The sequence below is a fragment of the Zalophus californianus genome, chromosome 8, assembly GCF_009762305.2.
Source record: "Zalophus californianus isolate mZalCal1 chromosome 8, mZalCal1.pri.v2, whole genome shotgun sequence".
Lineage (NCBI taxonomy): Eukaryota > Metazoa > Chordata > Mammalia > Carnivora > Otariidae > Zalophus > Zalophus californianus.
Window position 1 is genome coordinate 75,692,539 of NC_045602.1, and position 25,811 is coordinate 75,718,349.

Sequence of the window (25,811 nt, forward strand, 5' to 3'; positions counted from 1 at the left end):
TGATGTGTATCTCTTTAATTGTGGATTTGTCAGTTTCTCTTGGCATTTCTCATAGTACTTGTTTTATAAATTTTGGAGCTATTGTTAGATGCATAGATTCATGACTTGTAGTGGAATGTTCTTTTATCAATTTTTGAAAATTGCATTTCTCTCATAACGCTTTTCATATTGAATTCTATTTTGTCTGCTATTAAATATTTCCACACCCACTTTTTGTAACTGTATTGTTCTAATAAGAAATGCATGCACACAGTACACAATAACGGTTTTCTTAACACCGTCCTCTCTAGCTTTTCACTTCCTCTCTCAGAAATGGACACTATTCCTGTTTATGTATGATACATTTTATGCCTATGCAAACATATGTAGGTATACTTTTCATTATCCAAATACCATTATGGACACCATTTCTTACTTAGTACATGTCAGAGATGTCTCATAATATCAGTGCATTCTTTTTCAAAAGTTGCATACTAGTCCATTGTATAAATTATATAAATTAACCATAATGTTTCATCTGACTTTCTGTTAATAAGATACTTAAATCATTTCCAGAGTCGTCTGCTATTAAAAACAGTGCTGTGGTAGAGCTCTTCGAATATTTTATCATTTTCCACACATGCAGGTATTCCCAGAATGAAATTACTAGGGCAAAAGGTTATATGCATTTTTTTATTTGATAGCTATAGCCAGGTGGCAACCTTTAGTTTTTTAATTTTTTTTTTTAGCTATGTCTCTTATGTTGGATTAAACTCTCAGATTAACAAGACAAAATCTGACATGAAAGTTTTTATCTTCTAACAGGTGAATTTATATTTGTGATTACCATATGTTCAGACATAATCCTACAATCCTTTTTTAGCTTTTATTTATAATTGTGCTATTGTTTTCATCAAACTGATTTGATGTATTATTTTTCCTTCTAATGTTCTTTGAAAATTACACCCTTAAAATTGTAATGCCCATTTTAAAATACACTTTTCTTGACATTTGGAGCAATGCTGTCCGACAGAACTTCCTGCAGTGCTGGAAGTGTTCAGTATCTGTGCTGTCTAATGTGTCATGGGAAGTGAATTTTTCATTCTATTTAATAGTCTTAGTGGTGAATGGCTAAAAGGCAGCTCAAATCCAGACTGAGTTACTCTGTGCCATGCCCTGAAAAGACAGTGCTTTAGCCTGCTCGCTCACATGTTCTCTCTCTCCTGCCACTTTCCATGTAGAAGTCAATCACCAGAATACCTCCTTTACCTTCTTTTACATTGTGTACCAAAAATAAAATTTTAAAAAAAGACGACATATGAAATACAGTAAGGAAAAGAATTTAAGGATATTTTTTAAGTAATCTCTACACCCATTGTGGGGCTTGAACTTAAAATCTTGAAATGAGGAGTCACATGCTCTACTTACTGAGCCAGCCAGCACCCCACATCATGTCTTTCTTTTAGATTCATTTTTTGTTTTCTTTGCATTGCCGATTATTCTTTCAGAAAGTGGCTATATATGGAAAAATTGGGGTCCTTGCTTTCCTAGGTCTATATTCTTGAATGCTAATTGGAATGGATTTAGGATTATAGGTTTAGAATCAAGTTTCCATCACAGCTTTAAAGAGTCAAGTTCTAATGTGTTCTAGGATCCACTTGAGAAGCCAATGCAACTCTCAATCCTTTGCTTAGGCCATCTGTTTTGGAGTTTGGTTTTGGTTTCTGCCTTTATTCTTGCCATTCTAGAAAAGATAAGTATCTCTGAGTTTTCTTTATTTCTTGAATTATGTTTCCTTCTAGTTTCTGTTCTCTTCTAGAAATACCAAAATTTTTCTCTTTACGCTATTATTTGCCTTTTTACAGTGCATTCTGGGGGAGCCTCTGGATCAGTTTTCCAGCACACTAACTAGAATTTCTATTTCAGTGTTTCACCATGTTCTACATTTCTAAAATACCTGATCACTTTTTTTTAAAAGATATTTGTCAGAGAGAGAGAGAACGTGCATGAGTAGGGGGAGCGGCAGGCAGAGGGAGAAGCAGGCTCTCCACTGAGCAAGGAGCCCTAAGTGAGACTCAATCCCAGGACCCTGGGATCATGACCGGAGCCAAAGGCAGATGCTCAACCAACTGAGCCACCCAGGCGCCCCACTCACTTTTTTTAAAAGAATCAAGAGTCTTGACTCCATAAAACAATTACCAATAATGAAGTCTTATATTTGCTGTATCTCCTCTACTTTGTACAGTGTTAAAAGTGGTGTCCCTCATCTTCTTAATTTTTCTCAAATGTGGCGTGATTCTTGGTGATCCATTTACTTTTGCATTGTGATACTCCTTGTCTTCAGTTGCCTACCTTTAGTAATTATGGGAAGCTTAATTTTCCTTCTTTTAGAGATTAAATTCTTACCTATCTCTAGGGCTTTTATGGATGTATTTTATTAAATAGTGTTGCCTGACTTTTTGTAACGTTTGTTACAATTCAGCATGCCTCCAGACATTACTCATGATCGTTTGAAAGGCTTGGTTAATGTTATAGAAAAAACTTTTTAATTTGCTTTTGCATTTTTCCATCTTTTGACATGCATTTTTATGTAGGATTTCTTACATACTGGACTCAAATTGGCCTATGGGAATATTTTGGACATAACAAAAATCAAGAGATGTATTAAACCTAAAACACAAATGTTAAAATACATGTTTTTGTTTTCAAGGACCTATGAATATATAAAACAAAACTAATACTATCCCAAAAGCCTCTGTGGAGTTTGGAGCAGGGAGTTGTAAGAACAGGAGGGTTTGCATGAAGCTCGAAACAGAATAACTTGGGGAGACTGTACTTACTATGATGAACATTGAGTATTGTACAGAATTGTCAAGTCACTACATTGGTAATTTTCTAAATATCTTGTTTTCAAAATAGTAGATTGGGGTAAGGGGAAATTTTTGCCTCTCGTGGAATGCCAGTAATTTCTCCTGAGGTAGTTTAGATCATGTTTTCCAGTGACATTTTCACTGGTACATGATTCCATCTGGAGCCATTTTATATTGTTCTGGTCTAAGGAAATATACTTAGCACTTTGCCAAATTGAGCGAACAAACTTTCTGAACAGGAATGCACAGATTCCAGCAATTCCAGCTGAATTTGGCAAACTTGATCACCTGAGAACAGAAAATAGTATCGGCAAAAGCTAAAGGGTGTGTTTTTCCAGAACAGCTACTTTTAGGAATTACTCATGTCTTGGTTTCTCCAGGTGAATAGCCTTGATGGGTCTCCTTCCTTCTTTCCTTCCTTTTTAGGGCAGGAAAGGAAGGTAGCTGGGCTTATTGAAAGACCCCCATAACATTTCCTTAAGAGCTCAGAGCTCTTTAGGGGCACCTGGGTGGCTCAGTTGGTTAAGCGTCTGCCTTCAGCTACAGTCGTGATCCCAGGGTCCTGGGATCGAGCCCTACATCGGGCTCCTTGCTCGATGAGGAGTCTGCTTCTCCCCCTGCTCCCCCCTGCTCATGTTCACTCTCTCTCTCTCTCTCTCTGTCTGAAATAAATAAATAAAATCTTAAAAAAAAAAAAGCTCAAAGCTCTTAAAGTCATTCCAGTGAATAGTTGCATATTCTATATGATATTTTACATGGCGCATCTCTGTACCAGTTTGTATTTTCACAAAAACATGATTTAAGAACTGTAAGAGAAGTCTATGTGAAAGAGAGCATCAGTTAAAGTTTTGGGTACCCTCAGGGTGACTTGTATGTTGTCAGCACAGAAACTCATTTCTGTTTCTGGAATCAGTATAACATTTTCATTGATACTTACATCAACATTCACAGTATGGTAATCTGAATTTGTGGGTAACCAGGTGAGATTGGCTTCAGAAAATCCAGCATTTGAACTATTGTCCCACTGCATTGGTGACTTTGAGAGGAGGGTATTCTGTGCCAGAAGAAAACAATGGTCTATTTAGTAAAAGAAATGTCATCTGGCCATGATTTACTTCATAATTATTTAATTCCCTGTACTTCTTAGTTAACACATGTATTCATTAGCATTCGTAATGAAAAGGCTTCACACTTCCAATTGGAAAATAGTGACATCTTGAGTTTCAATAAACTATAGTAACCGGACTTTGGTACATGCTTGGAATCTGTTGCTGCTTTTCCCTAAAAATGAGTAATGTAGGATTTCAAGATGTACCATCACCAGTTCATTCCGTGGTACAGTGATGGTGAGTCAAGCATGCAGCATGTACAAGTAAGCCTAAATTCTATATTTTATCCAGCCTGGTTATTGCACATGAATGCACACACACAAGTTTAGGAAATGCACACCAAATATTGGGGAAATTGGATCTCCTTCACTGAAAGCTAACCATACAAATTATTACAGGTTCACCCAACAACACAATTTTGGTATCCATAGCCTCAAACAAAACAAAAAATCAGGTCTGGGGCTGTGCATTTCCATTTGTCAAGATGAAGAATCTTTGTGCTGTGTTCAGATGAAATCTAGTGCTACAGACAAGCACTATAATTAATGTTCCAGACTCAAAACACAGGTTCTCAAATTCTAGTGTGCCTAAGAATCAGCTGGAAAATATCTTAAAATGTAGATTCCTGGGCTCTACAATTCACTTGTGTGGCTTGGAAACATCATTTTTAAGCTCCCAAGCAAGAGAGCTAATAGTAAGAAGGAAAGCAGAGTAGTAATTTTCAGCAGTAGAATAGGAATAGTAGATTCTCTAGTTTCACGTAGTTACATTATGTTAACTTACAACATCATAGCTTTCGTTGAGATTTGTGACTAAAATATTTCTCATTCCTATTTCTTCCCCATAGTAAGTTACAGGAGTTCCAGGGAGTGTGAAAACAAGCATGTTCATGATGTTGACATATTCTTCCCCAAAACGAGAAGTCAGCCGGGCAGTGTCCGGTCCACCAGTCTGAAAGGCAGATACTTTAAGAACACAGCTCGATATACAGTTTTCTGGAAGATTTACCCTATTCCACAAAATGTTCATCGGGCAAAAAAAGTTTGCTGTGGGTACCTTGGTATCAGCATACCTGAATTTGAGTCCCAACCCTGCTACTTACTGTGTAACTGACCAATTTACTGTCTTGGCCATTATGATTAACAAAATGGTGGTAACAAGTTACTTCACAGTGATATTGCAAATACGATAAAATTTATGAGGGTGCATATTAATATTTTCACACATTCGGATAAGAGAATATGGACAAGAAAGGAAACTAAAATGTTTCCCCCATAGCACAGGAGGGAATAGGTGGTAGGTGGAAAGGGCAGAGGCAGGAGAGATTTCTGAGGTGTGTGTGTGTCATCTGAACTAACTATTCAGAACAAATTTTAAAGATAAATCAGCTTTTATAGAGGAAATTTTCTAAAGTGTTTTCTATTTTTAAATTTGGTATTTCTGGGCGCCTGGGTGGCTCAGTTGGTTAGGCGGCTGCCTTCGGCTCAGGTCATGATCCTGGAGTCCCAGGATCGAGTCCCGCATCGGGCTCCCTGCTCGGCGGGGAGTCTGCTTCTCCCTCTGACCCTCTTGGATCTCGTGCTCTCTATCTCATTCTCTCTCTCAAATAAATAAATAAAATCTTTAAAAAAAATAAAAAATAAATTTGGTATTTCTATGTTAAATGCTCTAATTACATATAATAGTACATATTATTTAGTCCTTACAACATCATAGCTTTTGTTAAGATATACCACATATACCACAACTCAATCTCATGTGCATATGCTGAGCATGTCATTTTACTATTTATTATGATAAAGTACTTATGGGGGGCGGGGGAGAGGCGAGGGGGGAGCCTGGGAGGGGCACCTGGCTGGCTCACTCAAGAGCATGCAACTTTGGTCTTGGGGTCATAAATTTGAGCTGCACGTTGGATGTAAAGATTAAATAAATAAACTTTTAAAAAGGCACCTGGGTGGCTCAGGTCATGATCCCAGGGTCCTGGGATTGAGCCCCACATTGGGCTCCCTGCTCATTGGGGGCCTGCTTCTCCCTCTCCCATTCCCCCTGCTTGTGTTCCCTCTCTGGCTGTCTCTCTGTCTAAATAAAATCTTAAAAATAAAAATTTTTTAAAAAGTACTTTCACCACCTACATTACATCTTATTGCCCTCCTCCATTGTCAGGTATTATCTCCATTTTGCAAATGATGAAACAAGCTGAGAAACTACATCACTTATTCAAGGTAGGGTATGATGCAAAACCAGCCTCTAAGAACTTGGGTGGGAGGGCGCCTGGGTGGCTAAGTCATTAAGCGTCTGCCTTTGGCTCAGGTCATGGTCCCAGGGTCCTGGGATGGAGCCCCACATCGGGCTCCCTGCTCAGTGGGAAGCCTGCTTCTCCCTCTCCCACTCCTCCTGCTTCTGTTCCCTCTCTCACTCTCTCTGTCAAACAAATCTCTGTTAAAAAAACTTGGGTGGAGTTTGAGAATAAGAATATGGTTGGGCTTGCTTTTTTTTTTTTTAGATTTACTAAAACTATCTTTACAATTATCTTTTTATAGACCATTATAAACTATTTTTCTATTTTTATGACCAGAAAAGTCAAATTTCGCCTCTATTTTATTGAGAGCCTTTATGGTTTCTCAAACTTTCTTAGAGCACTTTCCTTTTCAGAAGTGAAATCAAGAAATATTTCCACAGGTAGTTACAGCAGTGGACAGAAATCCCAGTCACCTAGGATATTGGAGACTCTCAGTATATGAAAAAACAAGTGCTAAAACTCCATTATAAAATTTTGTAATATAGGGGGCACTTGTGGAATGGTAGAGGAAGGACCTCCAAAATCTCTACCATAAAAGCAAGGAGAATGCTGGCAAAAACTAAAAATCCACTGTTTCAAAACTCTGGAAACTAGCTAAAGGCTTTCAACAACCCAAGAAGTATTTATTCAAAGAAAACAGCAAGCTTTGTGTCATTTTAACTGGCCTTCAACTCATGCCCCTCAGATCCAGGATAGCCTTGAAAACCTCAGTCTGAGAACTCCGTAGCTGTGAAAACCAGGAGCCACTGGAGGGGCAGAGGAATTTTAGAGTTCACCAAAAGCTCCATTTAGAGAACTGTCACTCTGACCTTTCTAGCACTCACTTTTAGTTGGATTTTTTTCTTTATCAGAGAAATGCCCTGTCCCCAATCAGCAATTGTTTAACATCACACCCGCCTGAGGTGGTGTTACCAACTAGGACTGAGCAGAGACTGACCAAAAATCTTAAAAGCTTGCGGGAAGGAGGTGACCATACTGGCCTTTGAGAGTCTGACAGATTCTTGGAATCTAGAACATTGTGCAGAGGCCCTGGGAAGACCTGACAAGGCTCTAATCTCTCACCTCTAGCTAACCTTGAAACTCTGTGCAAGCAGGAAGTGAAGACTAAGGTAGAACTACAAACTGCCTGTCGGGGTTGAAAGCGTGCGCGCGTGCACGCACGCACTCACGCACGCACACACACACACACTTCAGCAAAGGCTGGGAGAATGAATGGTTCAAGCGGTTTAGGAATCTTTTGCAATCATTAACTGACGATAAGCTCACCAAGTGGCCACACCCAACAAAGAACACAGATTTTACAAAATTAATTCAGGAAAGTCACTAAAGAAATAGCAACAACAAACACTGGGGAGGAGGAGAGAATGGGAGTTCCTACGTTACTTCATTATTTAAAATAGCCAGTTTTCGGTAACAAAAAGGAACGCAAGACATGCAAAGAAAAGGGAGTGGGGTGGGGGGGAGAAAAAGCGGTCAGTGGAAAGTGTGGCTGAGGAAACCCAAACATTGGACTAGTGGGCAAAGACATTTAAATCAACTACTAGACTTACGTTCAAAGAACTAAAACGTACAGAATTTAAAGTGTGAGGACATTGTCTCATCAAATAGATACTATGAATAAAAAGAATACGAAGAAGAACTAGAAAGAAATTTCAGAGTTGAAAAGCGATCACTGAAAGGAAAAGTTCACTAGACGGGCTTGACAGATTTGAACGGGCAGAGAAATCAAATTTGAAGACTGAGTAATCGAGATTAGTCTGAGAACCAGAAGGAAAAGAATGAAGAAAAATAACAAAAACCTGGTCAGAAGCTGGGACAAACAGACCTGGCTCACTAAATAATCGCTGATTAAGAGAAAGGTTAAGGTCACTTACAGACAGACATACCCCTCATTGACTGTTCAACAAGCACACCAGCACTAGATGTGCTGACACAGGCATGAGGACTTACCATCCAGTTAGGCCATTTTCCTTCTGGCATGTTTTCCATCCAGGATGTGATAACCTCAAACACACTGTTCCCAGAAGGAGTGTTTAGCTTACTGAGATAATTGTTGAAGGGAAAATCTGCTTCTTGAATAAAAGGCAGCCCATAGTACATCATCGTCCCATCAATGCTCTCGCCATAGGCTTCAGTCCCCATGAACCTGGAAGAATTGTCAGGGTGCAGTGTCCTCAGGGCCTGTCAGAAGACTGGGAAGCATTCTGCAGCTGCTTCACTCTGCTTGAGTATTAACCATATCTGGTTGGGCTCACTAGGAAAAGCATAATCGAGCCAGATGGCCAAAGTAATAGCATGCTGGGTCACCTGGACAATTTCTCATTTCTCCTGGACAATAAACCCAAGGGCTAGCCTAATGTTAGGCTGTGTCTAAGAGTTAAGGAACTCATTTGAATCTCAAGTCAATATTGTTCTCTTCTTCCTAAATCTGATTAAAACTCAGTAACTTCCATGAAGACTTTATTATTCTCATCACTCTGCTTAGAATCTACAGTGTATGTTTGCGTATCATGTGAGGGGGTTTTCCCCAGAAACCTCTTGTATAGGAATCCCTGTAAAGTCTCACTTTATTATTGGGGTGCACTCTAGGGGTGCCAGGCTGGCTCAGTTGGTAGAGCACATGATTCTTGATCTCTGGGTCATGAGTCCAAGCCCCCCATTGGGTGTAGAGCTTACTTAAAAGCAAACACTGTCAGGGAATGACACATTAGCCTGAATGACCCACATCAGTGCTGGCTTTACGTGTTTATTAAGGTAAGTGCATAGTATCTGGGGCCCAGGTGTTTCAGTTCCAGTCCCATCCCTGCCATTACTACCTGTGTGACCATTGCCTTTGTGCTTGGAGTCTCCGGTTCCTCATCTATAGAATGAGGATCAGAGGACCTACTTGAAGGAGGAGAAACTTCTTTTAACTATTTCTGTTAATGCTATTGGGTGATCAATATACACGTAGTAAGAGATTTATTGAGTGTTTATTATGTGTCAGTCCCTGTTTTAATTAAGTGCTTCATCTACATTATCTCATGCAGTTTCACAAAACCCTGATAGGGGTGTCGCTGTCACCTTTTAATTGATGAGAAAATGGGACTTGTGTCAGTGAACCAGTCCAAGATCACACGGCTGTTAATAACACAGAACTCTACCTTAGGTCCATCTGATTCCAAAGCTGTGTTAGCAAACCATTGTCATCTACTAGCAGCTTAGCTGAAATATTTGGATTCATACTGTATACTGGACACTTAACAGACCAAATAGTAATGGTAAAAATAGAATAGTTAATGGCTAAGATTTAGATTATATACTAGCTTTTAAGTGATTTTCATAAAATTCCTGTGAAGTAAGTACTGTGACGGGCATTATTTTACAAAAGAGGAAACTGAAAATCAAAGTTAAGCAACATGAAAGAATATACTAGGCCCTGGCATAAGCAAATTATAATACATTGTAGTCATGGAGGTTTCTTAAATAGCTTGATCCTCTAGAGAATGCCTGGCTGTGAAGGATTAACTACAGGTCACACCCTACGCCTTTGAAGAACAGAAGTGTGCCCTGCGGTTACCTGTATCTCCCAGGCTCCCTGCTGTATTGGTCCATTGTCTGCCGGAAGCTCCGGACAATGTCATGCATTCCCACCTGCGTGGTGGTGAAGTCATGGTACAGCTCCCAGTAATGTGTGACTGTGTCCTTTGGAGACAGAAAAGCATGGTTGCCATCATTTTGCATGTCAGATGTCCATAGCTGGCCTTATGCCAATATAGACTGTCTCTTCAAAGGGCTCAAGACAAGGCATGCTCAAGGATGATCCTAGGATTTTCAATGCTCTTCGGGTTTTATGGCTGGAGAATAACATTCCTGACTATTATTAACTGTAAATCTAGTAAACTTTGCTGAATATCTAAACATTAATTACAAGTGTATTTAACAGAATCCTCCTCCCAAACATTTAATTCTCCTAACTGCTGCACGTAAAAGCAAAGAAAACTTACAGAGCTCATTGTTACACCTATACTTGATCTACTTAGAAAATTACCGTCCAAAGTGTAATAGTAAGAATGAAAAGCTATAAGTGGTAAAAAAAAAAAAAAAAAACCACTTTGCCAGGGTTTCAGTAATTTTTCCTGATATTCATTCTATGCCTTCCTAGGGTTACAGTAATCTAGAATCCAAAGTAAAAGATTCTATCTAACACAAGCCAAGGTTGTAAGTACTGGGTTGGAACACGGACAGACTAGACAGTGTAAACCTGCATTACCATCCATTCAGTGGACCCCTTTTTAATAAGTGAACTTGCTTGCTAGATCAAGAAGAGTTTTTGGAATCTTAGGTCTCTTCCTGAAATCACTTCTTCTTTAGGTTTTTCTTGGGTACCACACAAAACCTATTGTTCTCATCATTTGTCATAACTGGAAACATGCCTCTCTTACAACATCTCATCATAATTAGCAAGGTTATGTTGAGATTTCTTCTCCAAGGATAAGTGCTTCTCTTTGGGACTAATACATCACTTCCCACCCCCCTTCATTTTTCCTACTGGACATAATGTGCTTTACCCACCCCACCAAAAAATAGCCTTTGTTTCATGACATGGTCTTGTAATTAGTCCACGCATTGCCAACTTTTCTTTAGTCAATTGCTTTGGTTTAATGAGATTAATAAGTACCCATAAATCTATTACTCAGGACAAAAGCTAGACACTTTTAACAATTTCATTTTACTTTATAAAAAGGGCATCATGCTATCTATAATTATTTTAGGGTTTTTTCACTAAACATTATACAGCTAAGATTCACCCATATTGTGTATCACTGTAATTCATTTATTTTGACTGATGTATAATATTCCATTGTGTAAATATACAAATCCACTATTTTGAAACTCATTTTAGGACTCCTGTCTATTTAGCCATTGAACATAGAGCGTCTGTAGAGTGATGGTCAACCAGAAGAGCACAGTGGCGTCCTGAATACTGTTTCTCATGTGTGACATGGGGGGAAAGGTGAGAACCACCGGTGTGGAACCACAAAGAGCCCAGACTGTAGTGAGATAGACAGGATGGCATTTTCAGAAAGGGGGGAAAAATAGTGCTTAAAAACTTTACCGGTATTTGAGTCTTATTCACTTGGGCTTCATCTCTCAGATGCTCTGCTTCTAGAAGGAATTTAACAGCATCAAAACTAAAGCCATCAACACCCTTTGTGAGCCAGAACTGTATAATTTCCTAAACACAAAGAAGCAAAATCCTTTGGTTACATTATTATGATAATGTTTAATAAACGTGTGTGTAATGACTTCCCATCATAAAATGGCCATCTCCACATATAAAACAAGCACAGCACTCACATGTGTATTTTTATCTGTTAGGTATAGCAGCATCTTAAAGTAATGAGCTCTCTGCATTAATGGACTCCCATACTTCCCTCAAATTTGAATTCAGAATGTTATATTTGTAATTGATGTTATGCACACATTTGCAAAACTTAAAAGACTCAGTGAAAAGGAATGAAACCACAATGAAAGGACTCAGGAGAAACTGAAACATATCCTCCCCCCAGATGCCCAGTTCCTTAAAGGTCAGTCCAAACAGAGAAAATAATCAGCTAAGCATCAGGTCATGAGGGGTTCTTCCACCAGACTGGGAGGTTTTAGGAGGAAAGACTGCAGCTTTCTTTTGTTTCCCTTGCCTCCAACATAGCATTGGGTCCTTAGTGAAAGTACACAGTATCAAAACCGAGTCAGTCCAACACGCTCTGATACTGTTACAACACTAAAAAATACACGTCCCCTGGCTTCAGGGCATCTACAGAATAGTTGGGGACACATGAGACAGGAGAGAGTTACCTAATAATGCAAGGTGGGGTGTGTGTATCTCAACATCATGAAAGGAGATTCCTTTGCAGGGTGTTGGAGCTCCAAGACGAATAAATTTAACATGGGCAGACACACCCGGAGAAAGAAGAGCTACAGTTCTACCTTGACCAGTGGGAGTTTAGCAGGGAGTGAGATTACAAAGAACATTCTGGACTGTTTGTAGGACAGGATGGCCTAGTTCAGAGGCAGAGACTGACTTGGCCTGTATTGGGGCCGGTGGGAGGACCAAGTGGCCTCGGAGAGCAAAGGGCTTAGGTCTCAGCTCCCCACCGCTCCGAGCTAGCCCTACTCCAGCACCAACCACAAGCTACCCTTCTGCAAAGGGACAGTGGCTCTCCCCACTTTCCTCAGCTCATCCCTTGCCGAATGGAAGGTTTTACAGGAATGTACTTACCACATTAGAACAAACAGTCCATAATTCAAAGCACTAGAATTAAGTAGCTAATTTATGGAGGGAAACAGCCATAGCTCCCAAAGGAAGACTATGCCCAAAATCAGATATTTCCTTTAAAGTGTTTCTTGTATCTACATGTGAATATAGGGTCTCTAGAGCGCTGCAATTCAAGGGTCTCAAGAGTTTCTGCAGATTACAGGCAAGGGGTCAAGTCCCTCTAAGGTGACATTTTTGAATAACAAAGCTTGAAAAGCATTTTCAAATCTAAGAACAAACTGCTTACAATCTTAGCATGGACACAACCGAACCAAATAACGTTAAGCTGGCTCTGGCCACACAAAACCCACAAATTTGTTCTTACTAGCATCTTACTCATACTCTTAACACCTTATTCTTATGAATACATTCATTCAATAAGTATTTGTATTCCAACTATGGGCCAGGCACTTAGCTAAGCCCTATAACCATGAGCAAAATACAACAGACCTGGCCCTAGGTCTCCTGAATTTATGTAGAATCCCCAAGTAGACATCAAATAGTAATGCAAAAACATTTAAATCACAGCCAGATAAAGCTTTAAAGGAGGGGAACATGGTAGTACAAAAAAGTGAAATAGCAGGATTTACCCTAGAGGCCAGCACAGCAGGATGGCAGGAAGTGAGGGCGGGCCATCGGTTAGAGGTTGAGAGAGAAGTCAACAGATATTAAGGTACCCCTTATTATCTTAATATCTGTTCTAACCTGCAGAACAATCTCAGTGGCTCCAGGGGGTCAGCTCAGCATGAAGCTCACCAAGCTTTAAGCTTCAGGACCCCTCACTTACCCGGGCCCCTTCCTACCTACCTTCTTTCTCCATTCTAAATAAACACTCTAATTTTACACTATTTTAAGAAGGCCCCAAATTTTCACAAGCTTCTAACCCCACACAACCTGGTCCACCCCCAGGTGGCGCTAGACTCGAGGGAACACTGGAGGTGAACAGGGTGAACCCTGGAGGTGAACAGGGTGGGGGCAGGACACATAGCTGTAATCCACCCAAGCCACCTCTGACAAAAATGTGGGGAAACATTAAACGCCATGCCGTTATAAACATTAAGCTTTGGAGCACTGATTTCCTAGGGGGGAAAAAAATGTGGGGGCGCCTGGGTGGCTCAGTCGGTTAAGCGTCTGCCTTCGGCTCGGGTCATGATCCCAAGGTCCTGGGATCGAGCCCCGCGTCGGGCTCCCTGCTCCTGGGGAAGCCTGCTTCTCCCTCTCCCACTCCCCCTGCTTGTGTTTCCTCTCTCGCTGTCTCTCTCTCTCTGTCAAATAAAATAAAATCTTTAAAAAAAAAAAAAAGTGCTTTCTTCGTGGGGTCCTTATTCCTTTTGGAAATAGTTAGCCTTGCTAACTGTTGACCCAGCCATAAAAAATGAGAAATGTGTATCCCAGCAAATGTTTCTGGCCCCGGCAGGGGTTTTTACTTTAGTCCAGTAAGAGATACTGTCATTGTTTAAAGAGACAAAACAGTAAAAGCTGGATGGTTATTTTTGAGAGTCATTGTAAATGACAGATAATCCAAAATTTGCTCTTGAAAAATATTTGCTTTGTGCTATTTATTCTCCCAACTAGGTGAGAAAGGGGAGCTCCAGATCTTAATCGTTAACCCTCTCTTTACTCCAGTTAAGCTCTCCCAGGGTGCCGGGTGCAGAAATGGGCACAGAGCCTAGTTCTGCCAGGTCTGGGTGACCCACCAAGGCGCCACGGGACTCTTGGGACAGTACATTGTGTCCCCGATTCAGGTATAACTCCCACGACATCACAGAGTCCTGGTTTTTCTACCGGGCACCTTTCCATTCTTTTCTCCTTAACTCACTGCTCCGAGTAAAAAAAGGAATCAAATTAAACACTACTAATATCCAAATTCACAAAGCTTGAGGCAAACCTTTCCTTGTGAGATGACTGAAGTGACTGGGCCCATTTACCTAAAAAGCTTAGTGTGGGAAATAGAAAAGCTTTGCTCTTACATGTAGTGATCTGTAAGACATCATCTTGAAAGTGACATAAACCCTGAGGCGTCCATCTCGAGGAGAAAGGAGAAAGTGTAGGATATTTTAGAAGTACAGAGAGAAAACTATATCCTCTGTTTATAAGCAAAGGAAAGAAAACGGACCCTACTGCTGTTCAGAAATCTTGGTAAAATTGTTGGCTAACCCCCCCCCCCCCCCGGGAGCCTGGTATGGAGGAAGGATCACAATCGCAGGACTCTGACCCGTCCGGATACCACCCCATCTCCCCACTGCCCATCCAGCTGCCTGACCTAACCCACCTGTGGAGTTGCTGTGAGTACTAAAGGTATTGCTGTTAGAGTCCATTCACACGTGGGTCCTTATATTACCGGATCTCTCTGCGATGTTTGACAGGGCTGACCAAACTTGTCTTCCGGAAACACGCATATCGCTTAGCTCCCAGATATCTGCTCCTCATGTGCCGCTTTTCTCTGTCTACTCTGCAGTCCTTTAAATATTAGCACTCTTTGGGGGCTCTTACGCTCCCTGTTCATTCCGTTTCACAACAGTATTTACTCATTTATCTATACACGTATTGATTATTTTAACAAGTATTCAAATAACAACACGGTGACTTATATGCCTTACAGAGGTTAAAACACTTATTCCTGGGGCGCCTGGGTGGCTCAGTCGGTTAAGTGTCTGCCTTCGGCTCAGGTCATGATCTTGGGGTCCTGGGATCGAGCCCCAGGTCAGGCTCCTCACTCAGCAGGGAGTCTGCTTGCCCCTCTCCATCTGTCCCAAACCCCTGCTCATGCTCTCTCTCTAGTAAATAAATAAAATCTTAAAAAAAAAAAAAAAAACACTTCTCCCCAATCAACCCTACAACGTGTGTGCCACTACTGTCCCTATTTTACCAATGAGGGATCTGAGGCACAGGGAAATGAAGTACCTTGATCAAGGTCATAAAGTTAGTAAATAGCGGCATCAGATTTGGTACTGTCTGGCACCCTTACCCATTTGCTCTGCTTTCTCCTCCAAACCTGCCCCACCCCTTCTCCAAAGTCATTGACTTCCAAAATGCAAACGGAAAATGATTTCCCTAAGACCTTGTAAAGCCCAATCCTCACCACAGTCTTGCCTCGTCCCCCTCTAGTCTCATTGATCCAGCTACTTCTCCATATACCATGTCCCAGCCATATGGGACAATTCTGAGCACCACCAGTGTGCCGTGGTCCATGCCTTCCCTCCGCTTGAAACCCTCTGACCCAAGCCTCTTCGCTTGGCTCACTCCTACTTATCCATTAGGTATCACGACATCCCTGCTCTCTCCCACTCGTGTCCAGGCTAGCTGCCTGCCCTGTGTACTCCTACCTCCTACGATCACGACCACTCAGTACACTTTACTGTCATTGTCTATTTCATTGTCTACCTCCCCCCTTGGGATATAAGCCCCAAGATTGCTACAACATGTGCCTAGCTTATGAACCACCATACCCCTGGCATGTGGTCAAGACCTAATACATACTGTTTAATGAATTAAGGATTTATACTAAAGTGCCTGGCATATATGAAATGCAATAAATGGCACAGTGATTATCATTAAGCACAGAGCTGGTTTATTAAGCAGGTAGTGAGTCAATTTCATTTTGGATTGAGCTGCCAACACTGTGCTCAGTAGGAGCAGAGTTGACATTTACCGTCTGGATTCCATCTTAAGCCAGGAGGTTGGGGGGGTGGGAGGGGCAGCTGGGCTCCCTGTCCCCATGAACACACTAACTCCCCAGGATCCCAACTCCAGGACTCAACATTTCCACGTGGCGGGACCAGGGTCACATGGACACAGTGCCGGCAGAGGGCTGGGCTATCTGGAGTCTTTTTCCCGCTATGCTGCTAACCGAGTGGGTCGCTTCTCTCTGGACTTCAGTTCCTTCATTTGTCAAATAAGGGATTTGAGGACAAGTAAAAACCAAAGTGATTACAAAATACTATACAAACGTAAGCCCCCACCTTCTCTAAGAAAGCTCTAGACTTCTCTAGGTAAACACATTGAAGCCCTGAGAGATTCAGGGCAGAACCAACTCCCCTGAAGGCCACTGCAAGGGGGAGTACAGAGAGGAGGGTGCTCTGTGCTGTGTGTCCCCTGCATGCCGGCCTCCCACTGTGCAGGTACTCTGAAATCTGATGGGAGCCAGGAGCAAGAAGTCTCCATGAGTACAAGCTGGTATGCAAGCAGGAGTCATTCCAAATGCCTCCCCCACCACAAACTCTCTGGGTTGCAAATTATTAACCTGCTCAGCTCTCCTGCAGAGATAAGAGCTACTGGGGGGTAGAAGGGTGTTGGAAAGTCCCCTTCATGCGAAAAGCCTTTTCAGGAGCAAAGAGCCTTCCCTTACAGCTTCTCGGCCTTTCTTACTTCTTTTTTTTTTTTTAAGATTTATTTATTTATTTATTTGACAGAGACACAGCGAGAGAGGGAACACAGGCAGGGGGAGTGGGAGAGGGAGAAGCAGGCTTCCCGCCGAGCAGGGAGCCCGATGTGGGGCTCGATCCCGGGACCCCGGGATCATGACCTGAGCCAAAGGCAGACTCTTAACGACTGAGCCACCCAGGCGCCCCTTCTTATTTACTTCTAATAGCAAATCTATACTAGCCTTGCCAAAATGTCCAACCTTCAACTGGAGGCATTAATGATTCATCCCAGAAGGAATCTCATCCTGTTGAAACTAGTAAATAAGGCTCCTATTCACACACTCCAGAACTGGTCGATTAGTCAAAATAATAAGTAGTGTATTGTCTGGCACATTCTGCCAAAATTTATCACACTCGTCTGAACATCTCCAGACAATCCATCACTGTCGCCACAAGGAGCCTGGAGAAACCCACTGGCTGATAAACCAACTGGATTATACGCACATTTATGAATTTCCAACTGAACCCCCTTGAAAAGACTGTAGGAAAAGTGAAGCACAGAGACAGAACCAGCTTTGCCTCAAGTCAGACGTGGTCTTGTGGGTAAGAGCGTGGACTCTGGGTTTGAATCCTGCTGTCACTCCGCAGGGGGGTAGCTTTCCCTCTTTAAGCCTCAGCTTCCTTCTCTGTAAAATGGTCCTGCTATCTCATAAGTTAGGTGTGGTCTGAGCATCAAATGAGATGACCTGGGTAGAGCACTTGGCACAAAGTTAATGCCCAAGCAGTGTGTGAGGGCAGGTCAGGGGGGAGGTGCAGGTCAGGGTGTGTAAATGATTTTGGGGATGGAGAAAAGAGCCCACACTCCACCAAAGACGTTTAAAACTACCCCCTAGTGAGTAGCTGTGTCTATCATCCTCCACCACTCCCCAACCCCAATGAGACAAGGCTGCCCTGACAAGGTGCCTACTTCTAGAATAGATCCCAAAGCAATTCATCTAAATCCTGAGAAACATCAAACATGTATGTTAAAAACTAAGGAGTCTACAGGAGTATATTTAACAAAAGACATGCAAGACTTGCACCCTGAAAACTACAATACAGTGTTGAAAGAAACTAAAGACCTAAACAAGTGGCAAGACATCCTGTGGTCCTGGATCAAAAGACAACATTGCTAAAGTAGCAATACTCCCCCAAACTGATGCCCAGATTCAGGGCAATCCCTACTCAAATCCCAGCAGCAGGCTTCTTTGCAGAAATTGACAAGCTGGTCCTAAAATTCATATGGAATGTATATGATCCAATAACTCCACTACTGGATATTTACCCAAAATGAAAGCACTATCAAAAAGATACATGCACCCTGTGTTTATTGCAGGACTATTCACAACAGCCAAGATATAAGAGCAGCCCAAGTGTCCATCGATAGATGAATCCATAAAGATGTGGTGTATATACACACACACACAAACAAACACACACACTGGAATATTACTCAGCCATAAAAAAAGAATGTGATCTTGCCATTTGCATGGTATGGATGGACTTAGCAGGTATTACGCTAAGTGAAACAGGTCAAACAGAGAAAGACAAATACCATCTAATTTCACTTAGATGTGGAATCTGAGAAACAAAACAAACAGAAAACAGACTCTTAAATACAGAAAACCAACTGGTGGTTTCCAGAGGGGAGGTGGATGGGGAGATGGGTGAAATAGATAAAGGGGACTAAGGGGCACAAACTTTCAGTTACAAAACAAGTCACAGAGATGAAAAGTGCAGCCCGGGGAATACAGTCATTGTATTCTAATAACACTGTATGGTGACAGATGGTGACTACATTTATTGTGGGGAGCACTGAGTAATGTACAGAATTGTCAGATCACTATGTTGTATACCTGAAATGAATATAATATTGTAGGTCAAGAATACTTCAATAAATAATAATACTTGAGCACCAAAAGAAATAAAGACAGAAATATAAGTATCCAAAATAGCCAAACAATCTTGAAGGAGAATAAAGTTGTGGGACTCACACTTCCCAATTTCAAAACTTCCTATAAAGCTACACTAATCCAGACACTGTGGTATTGGCACAAGAACAGATTTACTGATCAATAGAGCAAAATTGAGTCTAGAAACAAATCCTGACATTTATGGCCAACTGATTTTCAAAAGGGTTCCAAGACAGATCAATGGGGAAAGAATAACCTTTTTTATTTTTTTTCCTACAAAGATTTTATTTATTTATTTATTTTACAGGTAGGGGGGTGGGAGGAGGGGCAGAGGGAGAGGAGAGAGAGAATCCTCAGGCAGATTCTTCACTGAGTGCGGAGCCGGCCATGGGGCTCCATCCTAGGACCCTGAGATCATGACCTGAGCCGAAATCAAGAATTAGATGCTTAACCAACTGAGCCATCCAGGCGCCATTTTTTTTTTAAGATTTTATTTATTTGAAAGAGAGAGAGCGCGTAAGCACAAGCCAGCAAAAAACAAGAGTCGACACTCAACTGATTGTGCCCCCCAGGCGCCACAATAATAATCTTCTTAAAACACACATAACTGGGGCGCCTCGGTGGCTCAGTCGTTAAGCGTCTGCCTTCGGCTCAGGTCATGGTCCCAGGGTCCTGGGATCGAGCCCCACATCGGGCTCCCTGCTCCACGGGAGGCCTGCTTCTCCCTCTCCCACTCCCCCTGCTTGTGTTCCCTCTCTCGCTGTCTCTGTCAAATAAATAAAATCTTTAAAAATAAATAAACTAAATAAAACACACATAACTGGGGTGCCTGGGTGGCTCAGTCAGCGTCTGCCTTCGGCTCAGATTATGATCTCAGGGTCCAGGGATCGAGGCCCTTGTCAGGGTCCCTGCTCCGTGGGGAGTCTGCTTCTCCCTCTGCCCCTCCTCCCACTCATTCTCTCAATTTCGGTCTCTCTGACAAATAAATAAATAAAATCTTAAAAAAAAACCCACACATAATTGGATAGCCACATGCCAAAGAATTAAGTTGGACCTCCTCACACCATTATATATAAAAAAAAAAAAAAAAAATGGATCAGAGACCTAAAATGTAAAAGCTACCACTATAAAACTCAGAGAAGAAAACATAGGAGAAAATCTTCAGGACCTTGGGTTAGGCAATGGTTTTCAAATGACACTAAAAGCACAAACAACAAAGGAAAAACATAAATTGGACAACAATCTAAAACTTGTGCTTCAAGGGACACCATTGGAAAGTAAAAAGACAACCCACAGAATGGGAGAAAATTGCAAATCATGTATCCAGAATATATAAAAAACTCACAACCAACAGTAAAAAAAACAGATAACACAATTTTTAAATGGGCAAAGGAGTCAAACAGACATTTCTCCAGCAAAGTTATAAAAAAATAAACTATAGGGGCACCTGGGTCCTGGGATCGAGTCCTACATTGGGCTCCTTGCTCAGCAGGGAGTCTGCTTCTCCCGCTCCCTTCACCCTTACCCCACTCTCATGCTCTTTCTCTCCCTCCCTCCCTCTCTCTCTCTAAGAAATAAATAAAATCCTTAAAAAATGTAAAAAATATAAATAAACTATAAAAGCACAAAGATGCTCAACATCATCAGCCATCAGAGAACTCCACACCCACTAGGATGGTGGTACTCAAAAACACAGACAATAGCAAATATTGCTGAGGACGTAGGGAAATCAGAACCCTCACCCATTGCGAGCAGAAATGGAAAATGGTGATTTGGAAAACTGTTCCTCAAATTGTTAAATATAGATTATAAATATAGATACATATCATAGGCATATAAGTAGATATTGTATGATTTCGTTTATATGGAATGTCCTGCACAGGCATACCCACAGAGACAGAAAGATTAGTGGATGCCCCCACGGGGGGGGGGGGGGGCATGGAGAGTGTTTGCTAACGGGTATGGGGCTTCTTTTTGGGTGAAGAAAATGTCGTGAAATCAGCAGTGATGGTTACATCTATACTAAAGATACCAAAACCACTGAATTATACACCTGAAAGGGGTGAATTTTATGGTTATGTGAATTATACCTCAAGAGAGGTATTTTTTTTTTAAAGATTTTGTTTATTTGACAGAGAGACACAGCGAGAGAGGGAACACAAGTGGGGGAGTGGGAGAGGGAGAAGCAGGCTTCCCGCCGAGCAGGGAGCCCGGTGCGGGGCTCGATCCCAGGACCCTGGGATCATGACCCGAGCCAAAGGCAGACGCTTAATGACTGAGCCACCCAGGCGCCCCAGAGAGATATTATTTTAAAACAAAACAAGAACAAACCTAAGGGCTGTGGGTCCCCTTGATGACTCCGAGGTGGCAGCCTACATCCTTCACCTTTGGCTGACACGGCTCTCTGTTCTGTTCAGGTCCCCTCCCTCCCTCCCTCCCTCAGAGCACTACCCCACTAACCTAAATTTCTGCCCTCTGTTGCCATAGCAGCAACAACACAGCTGACGTTTGCCATGGATTCCGTGTAGGGTATTGGAACCACCACACTGTTGAGAGCTAACGGGAAATGTCCCATGAGGGGCCACAGAGGGATCTTCAGCAGCTCAGCATGTAACCCCTGTGGGATTAGCCCCCACCCCAGTTTTGGGATCTCAGCCCCTAACTCTCCCTCATGTCACTCCAGTGCCCGAGTAGGCTTGCCAGATAAAATACGGGACACCCAGCTTAATCATTTCAGATGAGCAATGAGTAATGTCTTAGTAGAAGGAGGTCCCAAATAGCACACTATTCATTGTTTATCTGAAATTAAAATTGCATTGGTGTCTTGCTTTTTATCGGCTATATCTGGCAACCGTCCACACCAGCCTCCAGGCCATTTCTGAAACACACGAAGCACACTCTCACCTAAAGATCTTTGCGTTGGCTCTTCCTTCTGCCTGAAATTCTCTTCCCCCAACTCTCCACAAGGCTTCCCTTCAAACTTCAGGCCTTTGTCCAAACAGGACCTCAACATGGGGATGTCTCCAAACCAACTTCTGCCTGGCACTCTGATGTCCCTTCCCCTTAGGGACCACCTGACATGTTATATATTTAGTTGTTAATTGTCTGCCTTCCCCTCAGTTTACAGGAAACTCCTTGAGAGCACGGCTTCTTTTATTCACTGCTGCATTCCCAGTGCTTAGAACAGGACCTGGCATGGAGCAGACAGGAAGTGAATATTTACTGAATGAATACAGAAGTGCTATGCATGGGTTATCTCCTCTAATCTTCCAAAGAGCCCATGAGACAAATACTGCCATCAGCCATGTTTCATTGATGAGGGATCAGAGACACAGAGCTAAATACCTCACCCAGGGACCCACCGTAGCCAGCAGTGGGGCTAGGGCTGGATGTAGGTTCAGACCCCGGAGCCCACGCTCTGGCCCACCTCACTATATCGGCTCATTGTCACAGGCAGAGGGGAAGCTCAGAGCAAAGGTACCAGGTATTTCTGCCTCCGTCCCCTGTCACTTGTTCTGGGTGAGAAGGAGGAAGGAACCACCATGTCTGAGGGTCTGTATTTGCATCAGCCTCCATAATCCCGGAGTTCATAGTACTTGGTTTTGCCTGAACACTTATTGTTCAACATCAAGAGTATCAAATAACCACTTAAACACCCATGCAATGGAGAAGTCTGTGTGGGCATCTGTACTCACTTTTATTTCTTCTTGAACATCAAGATTGTGGAAATTTAAATCAGGTTGTTCTCTCAAAAACTGGTGGAAATAACACTGGTTTCGTACTTCGTCAAAGTGCCAACTGGAGTTTCCATATACACTTAACTAGCAAACAGAAAATAGCAAATCACTTACTTAGCATTCATATAATGGCACTGCCCACAAAGAAATGATCATTACCGTCCCTGGCGCTGTGCAGGCTGAATGCACAAATCCTTAGACTCTTCCTTCTAGGGAGAGCACTAGATAATTCCTTAAAATGCCACCGGCTGGCCTAATGCCACACAAATGTGGTTGGGACATGTTCGTAGAGTAGAAGCTGTTCATGAAAATCACAATGGTAAACCGACGATCTCAAATGCCGAACAAGGCCAAGTTAAAGAGCAGACATTTCTAACATATTTTCTTGAACCTTCTATCCAGGCTCTGGACTCCTGTTTGTGAAGTGATACAAATGATGGTCAACTGGGGAGAAAGACACATTCCATTAGTCTTGGAGTTTGAATCCCCACAGAGTGAATATTTAAACCCTATCCTCAGAAAATTATTAGAATCATTCACTTAAAAACCCTACTAGCCCTCAGGAATAAAATAAATCTAGCAACTTCAAGTGTTGGTACCCAGCAGCATTTGACACAGGTGCCGATTTCCTCTTTCGACGAGTGCTCCCGTCTGTGACTCCAGAGCATGACTCTCCCCGCAGACCCTCCTACATCTCTTGCTCCTTCTCAGTCAACTTGGTTCCTCCTTCAATGTGAGAGTTCCCCAGGGCTCCAGCTTGGGCTTTTGTTCATTTCATGTTAAAGAGATCATCTGGGCAACATTTAAAAACTAAGGGATTTTGCATACATCTTTTTCTTTTTAATGGGAAGACCCCATCACACCAGGTCCACACCACCATGGCAACAACTGGCTGAAGCTAAGTCGTAGCTGCTGCCTTTTAAGGAAACACAGCCTCACCAGCACGCCTCATGGTCCACCCTGACACGAACCAGGATATTCACGGTATCTATGACCGAGAAAAGATAGGGATCCGGAATACAAAAAGAACTCCACCAATCAGTTTCAAAGGCACAAACAATCCAAAAGAAAACTGAGAAAAGAAACCGTGAACAGGTGTTTTGCAGAAATGGAAGCTCAAGTGAATAAATGTATGAAGAATTGTTCAACATCATTAGTAATTAAATAAATCTTCACTAATAACTAGATAAATGTAAAATTAAGACCTCAATGTGATATTTATGTTCTCAATGTGAAATTTATGTTCTCTTCGTAAAAATTACAAAGTGTGGCAGTACCAGTAAATGAAAGGGCATATGTATTTTTTTATACTGCTGAAGGGGATATCAATTGGTACGACCACTCTGACAAGCTGTTTGGTGTTATCTTGCACAGCAGAGCATGCAGTGTCATGCACCCAGCAATTTCACTGCTAGGCATTTGCCTTCTAGAAGCTCTTGTACCTACACCCCCAGAGAAATAGATTAATGAGAATGTTTACCATGGCATCATTAGTAATAGTAAAAAAACATATAAAATAAACCCCTAGAGACAGCCCAACTGCCATCAACAGGAGAGTGCATAAGTAAATCATGGCACATGCACCCAGTGAAATAGTACATAACAGTGAAAATGTATAAACCACACTTACTGGAACCTACATGAATGAGTATTTTTTTAAAGATTTTATTTATTTATCTGACAGAGAGAAAGAGCACAAGCAGGGGGAGCGGCAGGCAGAGGGAGAGAGAGAAGCAGGGTCCCCACGGAGCAGGGAGCCCGAGGTAGGGCTCGATCCCAGGACCCCGGGATCATGACCTGAGCTGAAGGCAGACTCTTAACTGACTGAGCTACCCAGGCGCCCCTTAAATTTCTTAATATTTGTATGTATAGATCTAGTTGTTCTGTTTCCCTGGAGAATTTGGATATAGGGTTTTGGATATAGGACAATTATTAAAAGCGGATGGTGCAGTTGGACTGTGCGGTCATTAGCCCTTTCATTTACTGGCTGTGTGACCAAGGGCACGGTGCTTAACATTGCCCATCTGCAAAACAGGAACTAAAACCTAACTCACAGGATTGCAGGGTGGATTAAATGAATGAATGAATATGACACACTTAGCACAGAACCTGGCACATAGGAAGTGTTTTAGTAAATGTCTGCTAATATCATGATCATTTTAACAAGTGTGCAGTCTGGGGAAAGGAAAAGTTAAGGAGCTAAAACTGCCAGGATTGCTGATGACCTGTTCACCAGGCTGCATACTAGTACTGTTCATTAAACCAGGGTACAAGAGGTTGGTGGGGAGAAGATCACACAGTCAGCCTTGACACATGTCGATTTTGAGTGCCCTTGGTTCATCTAAAAGTTGATGCTTAGGAACTGGCCTCTTTAAGTGTTTATGGAGAAGGTCAGGAGAGTGGAGATCCAGAGGATCAAGGGTAAAGCAGGAGAGACGGGGACCAGAGCAGGTGGAGGGACTGGCCAGAGACAGGGGTAGAGTTGCCAGATAAAAATTAGACATACAATTAAATCTAAATTTCAGGTTAACAATGCAAAATTTTTAGGTATAAGTATATCCCAAGCAATATTTTATACTAAAAAACTACGCATTGTTTATCTAAAATTCAGATGTCATTGGGCTTCCCGGATTTTTATTTGTAAGTCTAGAAACCCCAGACCAGACTGATCTGGCCTCTGCCATAGAGGAAGTGAGCAGGAAGAAGATGGGTATAAGAGAGGCAGGGTTGGGGCACCTGGGTGGCACAGTCAGTTGAGCATCTGACTCTTGGTTTGGGCTCAGGTTGTGATCTCGGGGTCGTGAGATCGAGCCTGGCACCAGGCTCTACACTGGGCGCAGAGTCTGCTTGGGATTCTCTCTCCCTCGTGCTCTCTCTCTCTTTCTCTCTCTCTCTAAGATAAATAAATAAATCTTAAAAAGAGAAAAAAGTAGGGATGCCTGGGTGGCTCAGTCGGTTATGGTGCTGCCTTTAGCCTAGGTCATGATCCCAGGGTCCTGGGATCGAGCCCCACACCAGGCTCCTTGCTCAGCAGAGAGCCTGCTTCTCCCTCTCCTCCCCACTTGTGCTCTCTCTCACTCTCCCTCTCAAATAAAATATTTAAAAAATCTTTAATAAATAAATAAATAAATAAATAAATAAATAAATAAATAAAAAGAGAAAGAAGTAGAGGCAGGTTTGATGACTTCTGCTCTCCCTTT

The 25,811-nt window shown here is 42.1% G+C and overlaps 1 protein-coding gene across 1 annotated transcript in view; it reads right to left on the minus strand.

Moving 5' to 3' along the window:
* Window positions 1-25,811, minus strand: part of SLC3A1 (solute carrier family 3 member 1) — a 33,657-nt gene that overhangs the window by 1,784 nt on the left and 6,062 nt on the right. The window contains exons 4-9 of the mRNA XM_027624222.2: window positions 22,570-22,695; window positions 11,359-11,478; window positions 9,820-9,944; window positions 8,211-8,406; window positions 4,742-4,909; window positions 3,787-3,903 (exon numbers count right to left, since the gene is read on the minus strand). Of these exons, the coding sequence (XP_027480023.1) occupies window positions 3,787-3,903; window positions 4,742-4,909; window positions 8,211-8,406; window positions 9,820-9,944; window positions 11,359-11,478; window positions 22,570-22,695 (852 nt within the window). The remainder of the gene's footprint in view (window positions 1-3,786; window positions 3,904-4,741; window positions 4,910-8,210; window positions 8,407-9,819; window positions 9,945-11,358; window positions 11,479-22,569; window positions 22,696-25,811) is intronic.